This window comes from Rhamphochromis sp. 'chilingali', assembly GCF_963969265.1.
Source record: "Rhamphochromis sp. 'chilingali' genome assembly, chromosome: 19".
Lineage (NCBI taxonomy): Eukaryota > Metazoa > Chordata > Actinopteri > Cichliformes > Cichlidae > Rhamphochromis > Rhamphochromis sp. 'chilingali'.
The window spans coordinates 13,992,838-14,015,038 of NC_137946.1; the positions used below are offsets into that span (position 1 = coordinate 13,992,838).

The 22,201-nt window shown below is 42.4% G+C and overlaps 1 protein-coding gene across 1 annotated transcript in view; it reads right to left on the reverse strand.

The window, feature by feature from the left end:
- Positions 1-4,285: 4,285 nt before the first annotated feature.
- ephb4a (eph receptor B4a) overlaps positions 4,286-22,201 on the reverse strand; it is a 43,652-nt gene continuing 25,736 nt past the window's right edge. Inside the window, exons 3-17 of the mRNA XM_080867812.1 lie at positions 21,025-21,306; positions 17,898-18,288; positions 15,391-15,543; positions 13,134-13,469; positions 12,927-13,051; positions 12,414-12,582; positions 11,993-12,092; positions 10,804-10,868; positions 10,538-10,651; positions 9,852-10,099; positions 9,527-9,742; positions 8,971-9,120; positions 8,599-8,792; positions 7,899-8,057; positions 4,286-7,782 (exon numbers count right to left, since the gene is read on the reverse strand). Coding sequence (XP_080723938.1) covers positions 7,674-7,782; positions 7,899-8,057; positions 8,599-8,792; positions 8,971-9,120; positions 9,527-9,742; positions 9,852-10,099; positions 10,538-10,651; positions 10,804-10,868; positions 11,993-12,092; positions 12,414-12,582; positions 12,927-13,051; positions 13,134-13,469; positions 15,391-15,543; positions 17,898-18,288; positions 21,025-21,306 — 2,811 coding nt within the window. The 3' untranslated portion in view covers positions 4,286-7,673. The remainder of the gene's footprint in view (positions 7,783-7,898; positions 8,058-8,598; positions 8,793-8,970; positions 9,121-9,526; positions 9,743-9,851; positions 10,100-10,537; positions 10,652-10,803; positions 10,869-11,992; positions 12,093-12,413; positions 12,583-12,926; positions 13,052-13,133; positions 13,470-15,390; positions 15,544-17,897; positions 18,289-21,024; positions 21,307-22,201) is intronic.

Sequence of the window (22,201 nt, forward strand, 5' to 3'; positions counted from 1 at the left end):
ATATTTTAGAAAGCAAGGAGTTTATTAAACTTCACCGAAACAATCTGCAAATTTCATTAAAAATTAATAAACTACCATCTTGTCTTTATTTTTAGTTAGCACAAACACTTCAAGCTGTAAGCTAATGATAGTTATATAAGACCAGATGCTGCTGGTGCAATAAGCTGTACGCTGTACGTCCAATGGATGATGATCTGATTAGTCGACTAATCACAAAAATAATCGGTGACTAGTCGACTATCAAAATAATCGTTTGTGGCAGCCCTAATATACAGTACTGGATAGATAGATGTTGATATATCCAATATAGCTAGAAATTATTTAAAAAATGAAAATCAAAGTGTTAAACTCTCAAAAAAAAAAAAGAAAAGAAACAACCCTTACTTACAAAGATGCATCGGTTAGCTAAATGTATAGCTAGTAGCAAATATTAAAATATAAAACAGCTGGATATAAAGAAACACCTAGCCATTTTAAAATCTTAAAACAAATAAAGGGTTGTTTGAACTGCATCCTAACCCTATTTAACCGCTTGAATATTCGTTCTTTATAAGTAAACGATCCATCTGTAGGTTTAGCTAAGATATACTCACCAACCATGTTACTGGGTACACCTTGCTAGTACCAGGTTGTACTCCCTCTTGAGTTCAGAACTGTCTTAATTTTTCATAAAGGTGCTGGAAATATTCCTCATGCACAAATATTTACTACACCACTTCCCAACAGCTTACTATCCCAGACTGTTGTTGCCATATCACATGGTCCATAATAATACCGGTATAAATTCCTCTGTGGCATAAAAGTACTATATCGTGATATCATTGCTATAGCAACACCATGGGTTTACATTAATGCTTGGCAGTAAAACACAGGTGTCAGCCTCTGATGGCATTTTAGTACCTAAAGAGGGAGCGACTTCAACAACCTCCAACAAAGCACAGTCAGAACCCTGTTCTCGCTAAAGGTGGAAGCAACAAAGTCGTTTCACCGCTTGAGGCAAAAACACTGTCGAGTACAACCAGGTTGCAAAGGATGAGATACTAGCAGCTGGTGATGTGTGACCCAAAAGTAATCAAATGGCTCGACCAAGCATCACAAGCTGCGCTCCATACGACAGGAAGAGCAAACGGTGGATGGAAATTACTGATGGAGTTACATGGTGGAAAAGCAGGGCTGTATGCAGCTGGTTAAAAAAAACCTCAACCCAAGATAACACATTTCAGGTAGAAAATATATTTCTGCGTTATTATCTGTGACAGTATGGTGCAGCTCCTGACGAGTTACAAGCTTAAGTTTGTCTAGTTATTGTTAAACTAAAGTGTTAAATTTCCAGGGAAAACGCTGCCTAGGCTACCTTTTTACTTAAGCGTGACTTGTACCATCGTATGCTGTGCTGGCTGCACCTTATTTCAATGGATTCACACTTCAGTCTGTCATCAGAGACAGTGGCTCATTGGAAAACATGGATGGAAAAACGCCCTTTATTTACTTACACGTACAAATGCTGCTGCCTGAAAGGTGCAAGCATCCATAAAAAGTTCCTTCAGTATTTTTTCTATATTGTCACAAACATCATTATTACAAATGTTTTTTGAAATATCTTGATAAAATTTTGTGGGTACATCACCCACCCCTACTGTTGTTTGGGCCATTCGAGTACACCGAACTCACTGTCACGGTCAAGAAACCTCTTTGAGATGATTTCAGTTTTGTGATGTGGAGCATTATCCTGCTGGAAGCAGTCATCAGAGGATGGGTACCCTGTGGTCATGAAGGGGTGGACATGGCCACTAACAACACGCAGTTAGGCTGTGGCACTGAGGGACCCAAGGTGTGCCAAGAAACTACCCCTCCACACCATTAGACCACCAGTCTGAACTGCTGATACAAGGCAGCATGGATCCCATCATCTGAATATGGCAGCAGAAATTAAAACACATACATTTTTTAAATCTTGTCCCTTAGTTGTCTGTTTATAACTAACAGTGTGGTTTCCTGCCGTGGTACCTCGTCTGCTTCGGGGTTCAGTGTGTTGCACATTCCAAATGTTCTTCTGCATACCTCGGCTGTAACGAGTCGTTCTTTGAGTTATTGCTGCCTTCCTTTCAGCTTGAAGCGGTCTGGTCATTTTCCTCAGACCTTTGGTATCAACAAGGTATTTTTGCCCAGAGAACTGTTGCTCACTGGATATTTTTGTCTTTTAGAGCCATTCTCTGTAAACCCTAGAGATGATTGTGGGAAATAATCTCAGTTATTAGTTCATCTTAGTTATTCAGTACATTTAAATACATTTAAATAAACCCAAACAATTTAACTGTGAAAGCAACAGCCTGACAGTAGCTAATATAACAATATTTGAATACTCCTCTACATCAGTACTGAGGAGACAGCAGGGGATTGTGGTCTAAAAGTTTACATTGATTAAGTGGATTAACTACATGATTAAAAATACTAGACTAATTCCACATAAAACTGTACTGCAGCATGAAAGTATAATTAAATTCCAACAACTTTTATTTGATCAGGTGGGTCAGCAAAGAACAAATTCTTATTTACGGCAATGGCCTGGCACAATCTCCTGCAAAGTCAACAGAAATGCTGTAGAGCAGCGAGGAGTGACAACTTTTCCAGTGATCAGATTTAATACGAAACAGAGTGGAAGCGCTCTGCCGAGCAATGTGCCTCCGAAATCACAATGCGTACACAGGTGAAAAATAATCTTAGCTGGCTGCTCGGTGGATTTGCTCAGAAATATTGGGCCATTTTGAGCAAACTGTCTGGGAGTCATCTCGGGGAGGAAATCTGGCAGCTGAAGCGGAGGGAGAGCGGCATAGGAGTGACAATCTCCAGCCTAAACTTCCATCTTCAGATAAGTGCTGTTGTGGAAAAATCAAACCAATGCTGCAGATCGAAAACGAAGACTAATGGAAAATGAAATTAGACAGCGGTTTCCAAAAACTGAAGGGTGGAATGATAAAGCAGCTCTGGGGCTTTCATGAGGGATACTTGGGGGGGGGGGTTTGCTCAAAGCAAACTTATTTATCCGAGATTTCTGTGAGATAGGATAATCATTCAAATATGGGTATAACGTGTTTTTTTCAGAAGCTCAAATCCAGAACATTTCAGACTCAACTGTTTTAAATTTGACGTAGATTTTAAAAAAATCAGTTTTCTGAGTCCTGCAGTGTTGTGGGAGTGCACTTAGCTGGACTAAACCGTTCCCAATACACATTTAATGTGTGTACTCTCAGATTTTCTGAGAGTTTTACTCCTCCAGACAGGGTGAAACCATTTCAAATCACCTCCCTTCCCCCTTTCCTTTAAATCCACATGTACCTGTCCCTCTGGGTAGCCCCCCACCCACTGCGACCATGCACGCACACACACGTTCTCCACACTCGAATGCACGCAGGAATGCGAGGGGAATGACACAATCCACCAAATGCTAAAAACTTGCTCGGCCTGGTCTACTCAGTGCCCGACAGCAGCCCTAATGAATGGCCATTCAGATACACAGACAAAGCTGAGGCTGGATTTGTACTATGCAGCAGGGTCAGGGGTCACTCAAAGCACTGACAGAAGTAGAAACCACATGAATGCTTATCTCTCTCTTTCAAGCACTGAATCACTCCCAACACTGGGATTCATGCAAACCAAAATGCACCGTGGGGCTGAAAATAAACCATAACAACAGTCAACAGTTACTCATCTTTTTCTTTAAAAAAAAAAAAAAAAAAATCTGTACTTGCGCAGGTCTATACTTTGTGGTCCACACCAGAACAATAGAACAAGAGGAATGAGTCAGTAACACAGAGATAATCAAAGCACATTAATCAATGAGCCTAAATGCTTTTGGAAGCCCTGGCAGCTTAGCTTGTTTATTGTAGCTTTGGAGATGGGAGAAGAAGAAGAAGGGGGAGAAAAGTGTGTGTGAGAGTTTAAGCTTATGCTGTGCCATAAGCTGTTCTCAGCCCAAGGCACAGGAGAAGAAAAGAACATCTCTTCATGATTAAAAGGGCTGAGGACCAGGAAAGGAAACATAGAAGAGGACAAGCTTTGAGCCCTCAGGGGTAAAGGCTCTCTGGAGGAACAGAAAGCAAGAGGAAAAGCTGCGAGAAAGCAAAGCTGGGGACTCATTTGAGTCCTTGCGTTCTCTTGTTTCCATCTCATTATTAAAAACGGGCCAACTGGATAGATGAGGAGGGCTGACACAAAGGAGACAAAGAAAAATCCTATTAGACATTTTACTTACATGATCTTAGGCAACACATTATTTAACCAAAGATTAAAACGAGACAACCAAGAAACATTTATTTAGTTCACATTGAGTAGCACTGGAATAAAAAAGCTCAAAGACATCCAGAAGCATCAGTGCGCCTTTTGACAAAAGTGTAGCTGCTTTGTTGCGTGCTCATTTTTTCTTTGAATCTGGGACGGGAGCGAACAGGGTCACTGGGACAGCCTGCCTTACGACCGGAGACAGGTAAACCATGTGGGTTATCACTTCAGGTCAGATATGGACCTCCTACGACATCCTTTTATTTAAACCGTTTCCATGCTTCGCTTGCAGTGAAAAATGAGCGTGGCTATCTACAAAGCCCTTCTGACATGTTAAACAGCTGAGAAATGATGGTAAATATTCATATTTACCTATATACACGGTGGATAAACATTATCCCTTATTCAGAGTTGCCATTATTGAGATCTTCAGTATGAAGCCTACAAAGGAACGTGTTGGTCTGCTGTTTGTCACTGGGTAAGTGTAAGGTCATAACCAGCATCACATTTCAGGTTTGCGTTGCATATTTCAAATGACTGTTATGCACTCTGGGACTTTAAAAACTCTCTCAACCCTAAAAAGTTTAGAAGAAGCGATTCAGTGCACCTGAGCCATTTCTGTATGTTTTAGTAGCCCAGGTGTATCCTGAAGCACTGCTATCTAGGGTAAAATACACATAAATGTCAAAAATTCTGGTCTCATCCTTCAACATTTGCAACATCTTTGAGCAATATTTCAACATTTTGAACTCCAGTCAGTTAAATGTTTATTTCACAAGATACTGATGACTTCAAGCTGTTTCTGCGGAGCTGTGGGGGAAAAGTAGAAAGCAATTTGCAGATCTTACTGCTAGCTGTGCATCCAGTTTCCACATTCTGGGTCTTTTTTTTAACCCTTTATTTTACCAAGACAGTGAAGAGACAGATTTTTAAAAAGACCAGGGGGAAGACATTAAGTAAATGGCCTCAGTGCAGGCCTAAACCCTGACCTCCCCATCAGCCTTTCAGCATATGGGTTACCCACTCAATCCGGTGAGCTGACCACTGCCTATTAGCATCCTTTCCCATGTTCAATTTTATTTTGTAGCACTGGAGAAAAGGAAAAAAACATTTTAACCCAGAATTTTCAGCAGACACCACAATATCATCTAAATAAGTAAAAATGGTCTTTTCATGCTTTTTAATGCCAGAATATTGTCAGTAAAGACACGCCTTTGAAGCAAAACGCAGACGTTTATGGTTACAAGCCGCGTAATGGACAGACCAGACTGCATGAAATCATTCTGCATTACACTCCAAATGATATCAGCCAACGTTTCCGGGTTTAGCCTGATAAGGAATCTTTACCCATAGAGTTTTCAGTGCTGTAGATACTATGTTAGCGACATCAGTGTGTTAGCTAAAGTAGCATGGAAGTAACTTAAACTGCTTGTAAACAGATATTCTACAAATATTTAGTGAACGGAGTATTTGATGGTATATGAGTGATGTGACATTTATTTTACACCCACTGAAGACAAACTGAGCAAAGCCTTTGGACTACTTGTTAATGTTGCTACATTGTGGTGGCAGAGGATATCTTACAGGGGAGGCACCCATGTATCCATAGAGTCCAGGCTTTGTTCCATCATATGTCCTTGCCTCCAGCTGTAGGTAGTGCACAACAATCAGTCAGCAAATCCTGGCAGGTCCTGGATAAGATTGAAAAGTGCAAACTTGTATGTGCCAAGAGATTTGTTTGCCTTCATATGGACAAAGTATGCAAAGATACGCTCCTGGAGCACAGGCACTTTCTGCTGGAAGTTCAACTCTTCTGCGTTTGCAAACAGTAAGTATTGTGAGCAGGTCATGAGTGAAAGCAACAGATACAGCGAGCTGCTAACTGTATATTTGTACGAGAGGCAGTTTTCTGAGAAACGCAAAAACACTGCGTTGAGCAGACTGGCTCAGTTGGTAGCCGTGCTTTGTTTCCTCTTCCAAAATTTTAGGGAATCGTTTTAGTGCAAGTGCAGAAATGTTTTACTGACATTACATCCGGCAAAGTGAGAGGTGCTGCCCTGCTAATAAGACAACAGCTCTGAGAATCACTAGTTTTGCAGAGCGAAACTGCCGGTGAAACCAACCAAAGTGGCTACAAGCTAGAGTGTTAATTTAAGGTCATGTATTGTGTTTCGTGCTTTTTGTTAGGAACCTCTTTTTGCATCGCTTCAGAGCAAAAGCAGACACATTTTACTCAGTTACCCTTTAAGGTGCATTCAAATGAGACAGAACTGAATCACTTGTGAAAGGCTTCTGCTTTATAAAAATGGCATTTTAGTTCACAAAGACAAATGAATGGCACTGGAAAATGGAGAATACAGAATAAGATAATTAAAAATGTATCCGTTATAATCAAGAAAAAACAAGTTTGAGGCCAGACTGCGTCCTTGGCTATTATCTATAAAGAAAACCAATTCTACAGTTTTCGTGGTCTCTCAGTCCACTTGGTCTTTGTTCAGCTCGACTATAATAAAACTGAGCTGCCAGCAGAAAGACCAGCGTTAGAAATAACCAACCACACTCCACGAGAAACACGTGGAGTTACTGAAGATTACGATTCACTCTGAAATGACAAAAGTGCTGATATGTCTCTGTGCCTTTCTTCTCACATGTTGCTGAGCTGGCAAAGTGAGAGCCAGACTTGAGGAAGATCAGGAGTCCGATTAGAGCAAGTACAGCGCTCTCCAAAGTCTGCATTACACATCACACCTGAGTAAAGAGGAGGTAATACTGAAATCAAATGGGGGAGAAAGAACAACAAAATGTAAAATCTCACATTAAAATGTTCACGTTTTGATGTGAAAGGTGTCTCTGAAGTAACGTAGTCGGCATCGAGAGCGGTTCCCATTCATAATTACAACAATACGAAAACTAAAAATCTTGGCATTTCTTCTCGTCTTTTTTGTCTCCTTTGGTGAAAGATCAAAGTGACATTTTGGGACAACAAACCAGTTTGGGTTTTTTTGTTTTGTTTTTTTGTAATGACATGACAATACAGAACTGTGTAAACTCTGGTCCGCTGTTCCTCTTTGCTCACCACATGTACTGAGTCCAAATCTTGGGTGGATGTAAAAGCACAAACTGCAAAAAACAAACAAAAGAACAAAAAAATAAAGAAGCAGTCAGTCCGCACAGCTTCATCACCTGGTCCCTCTGTGTGGCAGAGACCTGCCAATCTCTGCACAACAGTTCACACCATAGTTTTTTCTCCCTATTTTTTCTGGTCACGAATAAAGTCGCCAATCCCTTTTACGAGTCCGTGTTCAAAGTGGCTCACAGAAAGAGGATCCAGAGTGCTCTCAGTACTTGGCAGCACCTGTGTGCTGGTGTCATGTCCAGAATAAGAGGCAGGTCAGCTAGAAGGTCACAGTTGCAGTGCTCTTGTTTTGAAAGGTCATTGTCTGGATGCTGGAAAGGATTTTCCTCTGATGCCCAGCCAAAGTCACACCCATGTGCAGCAGATCCCTACAGAATTAAAAAAAAAAAAAAAAAAAAAAACTAATTAGAGACAAATTTTCCTAAACAAATTTTTACTTGGATAAAATAAGTGAGCAGGAAAAAAAATGGGAATATGAACTAACTGTGTGGTGATTGGGGCCAGCTGGTCCACTGAGTTGAAGCCAGCCTGAAGGAAACTGTCTTCGTAACGCTCCATCTTGATGGCCCTAAGCCAATCCCCCACCGAAGCACACGGCGGGAGAGCTAAAGGTGCGCGCTGGTCCAGCAGGGGGTAGGACGGCCTAGGGGACAGGATCCAGAAACAAAGGAATAACTTACATTCACCGTCACCAAAACCTCAGTGAGAAGCTTATACATGTCCTGCAGCAACATTCCAGGTGACAAGTCGAACTGAGTGACTGACAGGGACAAACAATGGGATTTGTCAGAGGTGGAGTGTCCTCAGCTGTATATAACTAGCCGACAGGCAGAATGTTGAGACAGGGAAATGGGAACAGCAAGTGGCTGACAGGTCACAGCAGGACACCGAGGTGGTGCACAAGATTGGGCAGCAGGAGGCTAATGCCTGCCCTGTCACTGTCAGGGCTTTAAATGGACACTAAGAATAAGACAGTCTGAAGACATGCTTGATTTTTGCTGTGTGACATTTTTCGCGGACTACATAAAAACAGGAAATTCCTGAACAATTAATGCAATACTTTTGTTAAACATCTTGAATTAAAAGCTTCACTTTAATCGCATTTTGTTTGTTTAGGTTTAAAATCCACCGTGGTGGTCCAAAACCTCACTGATCCAACTGTAAAAACACATCAGCACTCTCACCCTGCTCCTTCTTGAGCCACTATTTTCAGCGACGCAGGATTGCGGATGAGTTTGTCCAAAGCGCTAACGAGCTCCGCAAAGCGAGGGCGCGCCGACCGGTCCTTCTGCCAGCAGTCCAACATCAGTTGGTGCAGGTGGGTGGGGCAGTCAGGTGGCGGGGGCAGGCGGTAGTCCTGCTCTATGGCATTGATCACCTGACGGAAGCAACCATTAAACATGAGTCTAATGGTCACAGTCAAGATTTAAACACTTCACTGATCACCTAGTTCCAAGTGTTTTGAAATGACTGGAAAAACTCGGCTAACAAAACCTGAAAAGTCCTTCCAAAAATCTAAAAAACAGCCCAGCAAGGCTTTTCTTGCTTCAACTTACATCCTGGTTGCTCATGTCCCAGTACGGTCTTTCTCCAAAAGACATGACCTCCCACATGACGATGCCGTAGCTCCACACATCTGAGGCTGAGGTAAACTTTCTGAAGGCTATTGCCTCCGGTGCTGTCCAGCGGATTGGGATCTTACCTCCCTACACAGAAAGGTAAACAGTGAGTGATGCAGAAACTTCACGTAAACATGGTCCAGCAGGGAGCTGGGGAGGAAACTGAAGGTAGGTAAAATCCTAAGTTAAAGTTAAAAATGTTTTACGATCAACATAATATTTCAAGAGATGAAAAGCATGTGGATAAATAAAACTCTGCTATTCATTTATGCATTTATTTAAATCTTAAAAATCTAACTGACAACTAATTGTAGTGCAGAAATCACACTGATAACCACTATTGTTGATAATCAGTGTCCTGATGTCTGTGCTAGAGATTAAAATTAACACATTGGGATCATTTCTATGGTTTCCATCCTACTAGACTACTTTGTATGAAATGAATGACAGGCTTTTCTCCTTAAGCATTAACTGAGGATGGCTGTTGTCTCACCAGAGAGCTGGTGTAGGTCGGGTCAGAGGAGTTCTCCTGAAGGAAGCGTGACAAGCCAAAGTCAGACACCTTGCACACCAGGTTGCTGTTGATCAGGATGTTGCGGGCAGCCAGGTCTCGGTGGACGTAGCTCATCTCTGCCAGGTACTTCATGCCAGAAGCAATGCCACGCAGCATACCAACCAGCTGGATGGGTGTGAACTGGCTGTCGTTCAGCTACGGAGAGGACAGAACCAGTTCAGTCTGAGAATGAGCGGCACTACGGTGTGTTTCAGTGTTTTGAGAGAAGCGTGCTTTGGCGTTGGTTTGTCCGACTCATACTGACCCGTAGAAAAGAGTCCAGAGCGCCGTTCTCCATATACTCTGTCAGGATCATGACTGGACAGCTGGCTGTAATGATTCCCTCCAGATGGATAATGTTGGGGTGCTGGAACTGTCCCATGATGGACGCCTCAGACAGGAAGTCCCGTCTCTGTTTGTCGGTGTAGCCACCCTTTAGAGTTTTAATTGCAACGTAGTTTTCCTTTTTTCCTGGTATCTTCAGCCGTCCTCGACACACCTCCCCAAACTCGCCTGCAGCACACAGACACGTAAACACACTATTATGGCCGTTTTTTCCTCCCCAGCATGAGTTTACCTCATTATGAAGACAACTGTTACATTTAACAAACGCAACGCTTGCTCGCAGCTAGCAGTGCCCTTTGGTTTGAATGAGGGCCACCAATATCGGGAACATATTTATCAGTTAATTGTGTTTTTTCTGCAGCCAAATTGAATTTTGAGTGATAAAGAAGAAACAGGGCAATGGTTTTAAATGTCACTGAATCTATTTAATTTAGTAATTAGGTATTTTTTAATAAGGTTATTTTGAGAGAGAACAATATGCTAAAAATAAAAACAACACATCACAACAAAACGCAACCTGTGCAGTCTGCAAGTCCTCAGAAAGAGTGGACCAGGGCAAAGTTTACAGATTTATTAATCACAGGAAAAGCATACTGATGGGCTTACCAGCACCAATGACCTCCTCAATCTTGACAAAGGAAACATCGATTTCCTTGGCAAATTCTCTCACTGCCTCATTAGGGTCTTCGTAGGTGAAAGGGTCGATATAAACCTTGACCCCTTTGAGAGGGGAGACAAACAGAAGCGTGGGAGCAGGAATGTTACAGAACCATGAGCGACAGAGAGACCGGTCACATTAAAAATGATTTCCCCGACGTGAATGAATTGTAAATCAGAGCTGTGGTTCAGCGTGCATGTCCTTGATGTGTTACCTTGGCCAATGAGGTACTGGCTGTTTTTGTCACTCAGCTCCGGATCCTTTATTCGGCTGTGTCGGCTGCAGGTACAAAGAGATCAGTATAAATGAAACAAGATTAGGATTGCAGCGCACTTATCTGAGGAATTGATGTTTTATTTCACTTTTTTTTGGACAAGTGTTCCTAATGCTTTATCAACCCAATGTAATGCACATCAACCAACTGTTCAGATGCAATAAGAACAGCACAGCACATAACAGAGCTATCACGGGTCAGAGGTCACTTCAGCCACATGCACTCTTAAAAATACATCATAACTGTTATGGTTTGAGAAGCCAACACCGCCTTGTTGTGGACAGTTTTGTCCGTGCTGTAAACACGCAATACACAGTGACTTGTGGTGGTGCTGAATACCTGAGACAACCCATATGGTTCTGCTCTTTGACGCAAGCGGCTCCATTATAATTCTGCTGGAGCAAACTCATCCCTACAGTACAGTAACAACCCTGTAGCTACTGGATCGCTGCCTTCCTCCATTTCTCTCTTCCACCTCAGAAGCCTAAAATAGCAATAATGCACCACCCTCAGTTAGTGGCAGATCTGGGCCTCACTCACTGGTTTGTGTGTGTGTGTGTGTGTGTGTGTGTGTGTGTGTGTGTGTGTGTGTGTGTGTGTGTGTGTGTGTGTGTGTGTGTGTGTGTGTCACAAGGTCACAGCTATTGTTCTGTCCTGTGGAAACAGGGTTGGGACGCCTGCATCCTGTCTTTCCCTGCCCTCTACCTCTATCGTCATCCTTCTCACACACAAATGCACGCACCTTCTCCCTCTCTTTTTCCCCGTGATGCCATCCGACATTATTTACTCAAACAATGAAGCCTAAGGAAAATGTTCTAATGAGCAGGATAGCTTTTAGCTGTGTAAGCAAAAGAAATCATGAGCCTTGCTTTGTGTCTGAACTGCTTCACAGAGGGGGAAGAAAAAAAAAGAAAAGGTGTGGGTAACAGAGTGCAAAACCACCGTTGATAAGATATGATTTGTATAAACAAAAGAACAAAGCAGTGCAAAACTGTAAAATTGGGGTCACGTTTGTTATTGGTTTTTGATTTCTATCCTTTTCGCTCCATTTCCTGTTATTCCGCGAGCTTCTTTCACTTGCAAATCTATCTTGTTTTCCTGTGCCTATTTCCCTTCCTCCCGTTCTCACCGTATGCAGTAGGCGGCCACAAAGACGAAAGTGACAAGCAGCAGCATCCCGACAGCGATAAAGATGCCAGGTACCAAGAACTCGGAGCCAGAGTCACGTCCTGGGAGAGACGGCAAACAAAAGAGAGAGACGAGAAAATAGCAGACAGAAAGTGAGAGAGTTAGAGCAACACAACGACAGAAGCCATGACAGGAGGTTTACATAGGTAGTAAAGAAAGGTGGGGGTGGGGGGCAGGAATTTAGGTTATTAAAGAGAGTCAACAAAGATGCAGATGATAAATTCATAAAAGAAACTGTGCAGAGATTGATTATGCAGGGATAAATGACTGTCACACCCCCACTGGAAATTACTTTTTTAAATAAGAAAAAAGAGTAATGTGTGTGTGGCTCCTCTTCAAGAGAAAACAAGACCTCTTCTTACCATCGGGCAGCGTGCGGAAAATGGTTGGTGGACTAAAACTGCCGTAGCCGGCCTGGGTACGCGCCCGGACCTGCACTTCATACTGACTAGCCCGGCGGAGGTCTGTCAGTACAGCCTGGTTTCTGTTACTCTGTATGGAGTGGCACTGATCTTCGCTACGCTGCTCCTTCTAAAAGCAAAAAAAGAATGAGTCCAAGGCAATAGTGAAAGAAGAACAGATGATGATGTCAAGCTAGTTAATTAGTCAAACTGTCCTGAACTGAACACTAACTTCAATTACATCAGATAATAATAATAAAAAACATTACAAATATGTTACTAATATCTTAATTGTTAAAGTGTATACTGCACAATTTAGAGAGCTTCTTCACAGATCCACATGGTCTAAGCCGCGTGCCGTGACCCTTTAACTACATCTGCACTGAGAGTGCTTTCTTCTCATGAGCCTGTTAAAAAAAAAATAGATCATCTATCTGAAGGGAAAGTTCGGGGATGTCGTCAGGGAGCTCTTACCTTCTCACAGTAGCGCAGCTCATACTGCAGGATGGTGTAGTGTGGCTGAGTCGGGGCCGACCAGTGTAGAGTCAGACTGCTCTCTGTGGAGTCGCTCTTCCGAATCACAGACACCAGTGGCGGCACTGCACAGATGGCAGCAGAATTATAAATACAGTGAAATTCGGACTATTTATACCTTTCCACCCATCCTCCTGCAGCTCTTACCGTCATGGCTTGTAGTGATGTTGACACTTTCGCTGGCAGGCTCCTTCTCGCTGAGCTGAGACACCCCGTTAAGTGCCTGAATAGTGAACGTATACGTTGTGTGTGGCAGCAGGCCCCACACCTCTACCCTGTGACCCAGCAGGCCGTCCTTCGCAGGCCGGTAACTGACGCCATCTCCGCAGGGGAGGCACGCTTCCTTTGGTGACCTGCACAGAGAGCACCTGACGGCGTAGCTCAGGTCGTTTCTGCCGCCGCTGTCCAGCGGCTCATTCCAATCCAGAGTGACTGTGGTGAAGTTGACCTTACGGATTATGCCGCGAGGGGCCGAGGGAGTTCCTACAGTGAGAGAAATAGTTAAAATAGCACGCTTTTTCCACATTTAAAAAATACTGCAAACTGGCAGTCATCCAAGTTCCTGTATGCGAACCAATCTGCTTAAAAAAAAAAAGAGCTGAATGAGAAAATTGATGAAACTTTCATGTATGTGCTTACCTATAATGTTTTTACTTATAGGTAATATACACTAAAACAAAATACAACAAATGATGTTGTTAAATTTGATTATGAGTAAATCTCTTGCTGCAGGCAGCATCCACTTAGCTTGACTTAACCATAAAAGCAGGATTCATGGTTGGTCAGACCTGCATGTTGCATGTTCGGGATTTCATAACCCACCGAACATGACTCTCTTTCAGAACTGGAGCATCATGTATACATGACAGAATTACACATTAATCCGATCAAACTCAAATATCGCAAAAATGTCAAACTATTCCGTTCAATCTGGCCTTTTCCTGATCCCAAAGGCAGCATTTTCTAAACCTCTTAAGACCATTTAAACAATATCAATATAGCAGCATCACCTGTTATGATTTTTTTGTTTTTGCTATGATAAAGTACCTTCAGGGAGCACCAGTAGCTGTTCTTCACATATTATCAAGTTATATGGGAAAAAATATTGAATCGTACTTCATGTTTTTTCCCCTGTGGAAAGTTGCCTCGGTGAAATTACAATATATGAAAGTTCTGTGTTGATCTCCGCTGTGCCATTTTGCCACTGTTTTACTTTTCCATGACCCACACATATTGTTTCTTTATGATTTCTGATATAAGCTGAAGCCATTTTACTCAGCCCGCACATGTACTCACGAAGCAGAACAATGCTCTTGCAGTGGCTTTGCGTCACAGCGGGAGCATATGTGCTGCTGGATTTAACTGGTGCAATTACGTTTGTCTAAAACTGGATGATAATGATCACCGCCTGAAAATTGTAAGAAGATAGCTATTGCCTCAAGCCAAGCATAACTAAACAGCAAGACCACTCAGGCACTGTGAATGAGTTTCTGTTCCTGCCAAGGAGAGAGAGCTTTGTCACTGAGCCTGCAGCTAACTTAAGTGCTAATGGTGTTCTCATTGGAAACCCGAGTGGAGTAACATCACGCTCAATCTGGGCGAGCATGAATTCTGAATTCAGCATTTGGCAACAGGGGATTTTTGGAGGTGACGCATTTTTAAATCCTGGCAATCACAATGCGCTTAATTAAAAACCACCACGCCTGTCGCAAAAATGTAAAAACGTATACCTATTTTCAGGAGGGAAAAGGTCTGGCGTGAATTTCAGGTGGCTCGGCTGGTTTAAAACTTTGCATACAAATTGAAAATAACGTTACGTGCCGAACTGCTCAGGCAATCTGATACAACAACAGAATACATAATAGAAATTAGCTTCTTAAAGAGATCCATTATTAAGATAAGTCTTTGTAATTAAAGTTATCAGTAAAAAATAAAATTGGTGGGTGTGAATTCCAGTTGGTATTTATATCACACCTGCAGGGGTAACAGCCACAGTCACAGTGTCACATTGTTTCACATCAGCTTTGTGGCCCTTCCGAAAGAGCGCACCTAATTAAAGACCCCCCTTCCCATTCACACACACCCAAAATGAGCCTGAATTGAAATTCCTCAATCCGCATGGATGTGTCACTTGAGACCATCAATGCCTACTTCACTTTGGACAGAAAGCCCTACCCTCCCACCCTCACCAACAACCTGTCACAAAGGACATGCATCTCAATGCCCAGCCGTGAGACAAAAGCCACAAAGCAGCTCAGCGGACCCTGGCTAAATGACACCGGAGGGAAAAAAAGAAGTAGCATCAGAGGTGTCAGAGGAAGACAAAAAAAGAGAGGAGGAGACAGTAAAGAGTGTTGCTTAGCACCTCCATATTTGCATGTGGATTAAGCACTGTTTTACTTACTAGTGCACGGTGTGTCAGGAGTGTCTGATTCGGCACGTAGGTACCCAGGGCGACATTCACACATTGACGCCCCCCTGTTGGTGGCTTGGCTGAATCCTGGGCAGCCTCTGCACTGTCCCTCTATGCCTGACTTAAACTGGCCCACAGGACACGCTGAAGAGGACAAGATGTGAGAACAAATAAAGGCACATTAGCATTAAATACAACAGTACATTGCATAACGCCTTCACTGTGTCCTGTATAGGCCTGGGTCAAACTCAATTTGCAAATAAATCCTTTATTTCGGAGTGCTTAGGTGCCAGATGGTTGCAGATTGACAGACAGAAGCATGTAATGAGGGCTATAAACTGAGACAATCACAGTAATGAGACTGACACTAATAGTCAATTTAGTGGAGGAAAAAAAAAACTGCCTGTGACTGACATGCTGCTTATCATTGAATTTACCTGGCCATATCTGGATAATGAGACCAGACATGTGGCGGTCCTTATGAAAAAACTGTCATTGCTTATTGATTCAAACATTGTTCCAGGTCTCCTTTTGTAAAGCCCAAACCAGCACCGCGGTAAGATGTAAGGACACCGTGAATGGAGTCTGAACTCATGCTGAAAGGATTGGCTGAACAATCAATTAGTCGAGCGATGGAAAAACAATTAAGCACAATTTTGACCAAATCTACAACACCACTCCTGTATTTCTTCGCTTCATATCGCAGTAAACATCACCACGTCTGACGTTTCAGACTAAACAATCAATCGATCAAAGAAAATAAATACACGTAGAAATTAAGAATGACAACAGTCATTAGCTGCAGTCACTACATGGTCTGAAACCGTGCACACCTCAGCTTCTGCTCACCAGCAAAGCCCGATCCAACGCTTGTTCTAACATGTGAATGTGTAATAAGCCGTCACCCTGCTAATACCGCACACAATGGCAGCAAACGTGTTTACTTTCTGCGTTCAGTCTGGGCGGCTGATACAACAAGAAACTTTCACACCGAGCGGGAGCATCGCTGCAGCGAAAAACTGACACATTTCACAGGGTCAACGCTCTCGCTGATCGTTCCTGACTGACATTTACCGCAAGGAATTTGCCACATGTGAAGAGGCGGCTGTAACCTCGGTGCTTTCGAGCTCCCACAAGATGACACAAATAACACTGTGATTTACAGGAGCCGTCGCTATCGATTACTGTGCAACTTTTCAGTGAATTCAGCTGTAAGATTGTTTAGCACTTGCAGCAGTTCACATTAAGATAAGTCAGTATTCTGGTTCTGGCATTTTTTCCTGAACGAAACAAAGCTTTTGAAATAGAAATGAATCTTGTTTGGAGTAGATTAGGGGCTAGTTCTAACCTATTTAGTTTTTAACCTTTATAATGATGTACTTGTCTAACAATAATAAAGCAATACTGCCACATGAGGGGAAATATACCCCTCCCCCAGAGCAGTATTTATGGTCTTATAGTTCATTTCAGAGACCTGGTTTAAATATTCTAACCATACTTAGATGAAACACTAAATCAACTTGACAGCATTCATAACTTTTATATTTAAATGCTCGTGTTTGCCCCAGAAAATATATGTATAGTCTCTGGCAAATAATGGTATTACAGCAAAATGAATTTTAATTTTAAACCCTGGTGTCGATTTCATTTTTCCGAAATGACCAGCCTCCCAAGCAAATTAACTGTCCGGTCTTTTCTGCGAGGCAATTTCCCTTTATGGCCTTGTGAATGTTTTGCCTTGCAACTCTCTTCTGTGACAGAACGCTGGAAAATGCCACCTCACCAGGAGCAAAATGTCGGAAATTATTTTTTTGTTATGAAAAATCATTATACCGCCCACGGAGATCAAACTACAGCCTACCTTCAAACACAGACAGATGAAACCAGGCGTTTCCCTGGGAAAATGTGGCATTTCTCCTTTTGTTTCTGTGTTTTTAGTGCTCGCCATTTATCTGTGTCGCTGCGATGCGGCGAGTCTGTGCGCGTGTGAGGGGGTAGTCCATGCGCGAGGCTTGTTAATTGGACTCATTAGGCAGAGCTGCTGCACGGCTCCTGAGAGAATCATCCTGCTTCTTCCTTCTTTTTTTTGTCTGCTTTGCTTTGATGTTCTCAAAGTGTTATGATCTTTACCCCGAGCACCACCTCCCCTCCCTCTCGCCCCTCACCTCTGCAGTCCTCCTGCGCTCCTATCTCGGCTGAGCCAGGAGTTGTCGCAGCAGTAAGCCTTTGACCCTGCTCTTCCTTTCAGAGATAAGTGCTGCTCCACCTGACCTCTCTTTCTGTCTCCTCTGTGTCACAGCCATTCCCCTGCCTCATTAACTTCCTCGGTCTCTCATTTCCTCTCAAACACTTCAACCCTCAGTGAACTCCCCGCCACCCTCGCCTTACCATTGTGTTCTTGTTTAGTCTGCCTGCCCTGTTGCCTATATGGGTGTAGTCTATATGCATACATGCACGCATGTCAGTTTTATTTGGCTTAACCTTGCCTCCTTCGTTACCTGTGCATCTCGTGTACCCCTCAGCTGGTTCAAATCCTGGTACGCATGCACATGAGGTTGTTGGCTGGCCCACCCACTGGCCATCCTCCCCGCAGAAGAGCTTAGGCGGCCGAGGACGGGGACCTTGCTGAGCTGCGTGCTCCACACACACACCCTGTGCCTCTTGCACAAGAGTACGCGGTATAGTCTCAGGGAAAGAGGAAAGAGCACTGACCAGGGGAGGACACTTCTTGAAGAAGACCCTGACAGACAGCAGAGCCATGCAGGCACCCTGAGCCTGAAAGGCCAAGTAAAAGCCTCTCTTATTAAGAGGGCCGAGTCTCAAGGTCTTCACGTTCAATTTCTTCTCCCCGTCCTTCCTTAGTAGAAAGTCTGCAGCCACTGTGTCCACCTAAGACAGGGAGAAAGAGAAAAGACCTTATGTAATATCCAGATTCCTGCACGCCTGCATTCCTGTTCAGCCATGAAAAAGATCAAACTGATAGTTTTGCATGTTTAGCCCATTAATTAGAAATTACATATGCTTCATATTACTGAAAATTTTACAAAGCATACCACTGTGATTTTTACATTGATTCACTGCCTTTCTGGCAGCCATTGTTTCCCATTTATTACAGTGTGCTTTGAACCTCAACTTGCAGGGACGAGAAACTTGCTGGAGAGGAAGGCAATTCATCACGGCGAACATTTCATCACTTTTATTTTTCTGTCAAAGTTACATTATTAGGTGGTAATGAAGTTGAGAAGCAGGGACTATTTTGACGCCACTGTTTGGTGTTTTGTTCAAGGACACGGCCAACAACTAAGGTTTGACAATTAGATTGACTGTGCTGCATTCCTAAGCTATGTGTTTGGAAAATGAAACCCAGAAGATAAACATTACGAAAAGATTCAGGCTGTGAAACAGATTGAATGCACTGACAAGGTGGGTTTTAAAGCAGTGCTTGCTCCCAAGAGGCGAGAACATGATTGGAACATTAAAAAAGTCCCCGAACATTGACGATGTTGTGAAACTGACATTTAAAGGAAATCTTGGTCTCTGCAAACTTGTTTTGAATCTGTATGAAAAGCTGCACACTGAGGGGGAAATAAATCCGTCACAAACGTGTACAGTACTGTGCAAAAGACTTGAGCCTGCTTCCAAGGAGCCAGACTTTCTTGTAACTTTTTAAAGTGGTCTGAAGAAGGTCTTTTAAAGTTTTTCTTTGGACATGTCTGCTTTTTTACTCATTTTAGTCCAGTCCTAATACCTAGACATTTTCAGATAAGTGTTTTAAAGCTACTTCACACTAACAAAGGAATAAAAAAATAACAGTTTAACAGGCATAAAGTATTATTTTTGCACCAACAAGGTGATTCACAAAGAGCTGTAAACCAAAAAACTTGGCATAACTTGGAGTGCAGTGTGTCCTAAAAGACAAATGAGAAAAAATGGCATGTGGAGGACACAAGAATAAGTCGCAGACCTAAAAACCAAACAGATGGGCACTATATGATATTCATGTCCTTAAGAAATAGCAAAAAGTCCAGCAAAGACCTGACACAGGACCTGGCAGATGCATCTGGCCAAGTGAAGCCTCATCAGAAAGGCCATTCTTAAGAAACGGAAGTGGCAAGAAAATGTTGCGGTATGCTAAATTACACAATAACTGGACTTACAGAGTGATGGATCGAGATTTTGACATTTTTGGTTTAAACCTTTATCAATATGTGCAGAGAAGTTCAGGAGAGAGCTACAGCACTGAGTGTCGACAGCCATCTGTCAAACACGATGGAGGATCTGTCATAGTTTGCCAGTGGAGATCTTGTCAAAATTGATGGAATCATGAACACAGAAAAGTACCATCAGATTATGATGCACAATGCAGCTATAATCTGCTTGGCATCGGCTTCATTTTTCAGCACGACAGTGATTCCAAAAACACTGGCAATGCAGTAAAATCATACTTGAATGAAAAACACACACACACACAGTGGAACACTATCAGTCATGGATTGGTCTCACCAGAGCACCGATCTCAACACTAATGAAGCAAGTTTTGGATCATTTTTACAGAAAATGGGGAAAAAAAGGCAGCCAACATCTGAAGAAGAGTTTTGAATGTCCTTCGAGAGGCCTGGAAAACTATTCTTGCAGACATTTAGAGAACTTGCAGGCAAGCTTGTCTAAGAGAGTTCAGGCTGTGTTGAAGAATGAAGATGGTCACACCAAATATTGAGTTTCAAGCTATTCAGACAAACTCTGTTTATATACCATGTTTGTTTGCAGACATTTCAGTCAATCGCCACACCATTTACCCTATATGCTTCATATATCCTATATAAAGAAGAAGTGAGAGTTGGTACTTTTTCACAGTACTGCATGCTGTACACACATGCGCCTTATGAGGCTTCAAAAACAGTTGTTTGTCAGCGAAAACAAGAACATGGTGAGATTATAAATAATTCTGCAAAAGTGAAAGGCAAGAATACTTATTGTTAATGGTTTCATCATTTAAGTTTTTTTCCCAACAATGACTTGGACATCATGCACAGCTTTTTTTATCCAGTTTATGAGGGTATTTGTGAGTCATCAAATTCAATGCAACAGACTTTCACTGGTAGCAATACACACAGCTATTCAATAACTTATTTTTCTCAGGTCCTCACTGCTTGGCAACCTTCAGATTTGGAGCTTCGAGTTCCCTCATTGCGACAGAACTTTTTTTTCCCATTGATTTGCTTCTTCTTTTTTTTTTTTAAGAGTACAATTTCAGACACGACCATTTCAGGCAGTTTTTACCCTATTTTTCTTGATATACATCACTTGTTTATACTTTTGGGTAAAGCAAAGCAAATTAGAGCCACCACAGTGGAATCAATCGATTAATTGTGGAAATAATAGGCAGACTGATCGATAATCAAGATAAGCCCTGCAGTTTATTACGCTGTCAAATATAAAAATGTTCCTGCTGAGCAAGACATAATAATACAACAGTCTTAGAAGCCGAGTGGCAATACCACGAGAATTCAATTCAATTGATTTTCTCAAACAATTAAACAACGAATTAGCTCCTATAATATTTATCAGACTAGCCAACAGAAAAGAAACCTGCATTATTTTTTTATAATGTAATGTAATGGGTACCTTGATGTAGGGGTTCTCCATCCAGGGTGGGTTCGTAGCAGTGGCTTCGTTGGAGTCTGCCTCATAGTAGTAGAGGTTGAAGGTCTCCTTACAGCTACGGTGGTGTGTGCTCCTGGAAGAGCACTCCATCATGGTGAATCGCAGTTCCACGTACACCTGAGACGCTCCCCGTCGCTGGATGTAGCCACTGCGCAGCCAGTGGCTGGACGAACTGTCCGTTTGGCAAATCTGATTGATCCTTACGCTGTTGTTCTCCTCATCTAAACCGCTTACTTCCTCCCACTGAGAGCAGAGAGAACAAAGGGCTGTCAGATTGACCCAGATAACTTGTGAGCACAGAGTAGATTTACTTCACCTATAAAGACTTTCACTGGGGTATTTATATATTTATATAATTGGTCACATTAAAAATCCTATTCATCATAATAATGTTACAATCTTTTGTTGGCCTTCTGCACCTGTCAGAGGCCCGTGGGACAGATCTGGCCCACTGTGGATTTTAATCCAGCCCGAATTTGAATCTGGGTTGTTAAATCATTCCTCCCACTGAGCTCCAGCACAGCCAGTGGGAATACAAGTCTCACTTGTCAAACAAAGCACACTTCTGCAAACAGCATCGAGACAGACAAAGCTTTCACCTTTCAAACACATTTATAGCCTAAAACACAAGAATAAAGAGGGGATATCGCAAATATGAGTGAAGTAAAAAAAAACTGCACAGAAATCTACATTTGTTGGGCAGCCAAATGCAACAGAAAAATGCTTTAATGTTTGACTTCTGAGTCAACAGCAAAATGTTCACCATCACTATGTTCCCAAGAGCGGGAAACAAGCAAGAAATTAACATACTCGGGGCAGAATTTAGCAGATTTGCTGAACTTGAGGCTCAGAAATTCGGTTATGTAAATATGTAAATCTTTAAAAATCCATTTTCAGATGATGTGTTGAGTGAGGCAGAATTGTGGTGTGAATGAATTACAGTGCAGCAGAGCACCGAGAGCCAGGTTTGAGACGCTGGAAAGAAGAATTTCCCTTCTAATCCCAAAAAAAATAAATACCGTGGACTTTGGCAGCACATGTGTCTGTGAACAAAATGTTTTCTGTGATGAAGATGCACCGAATCTGTGAGGACTCATCTGGATTTGACAAAAACCATTCAAAGAGAAGTGTGACTTGA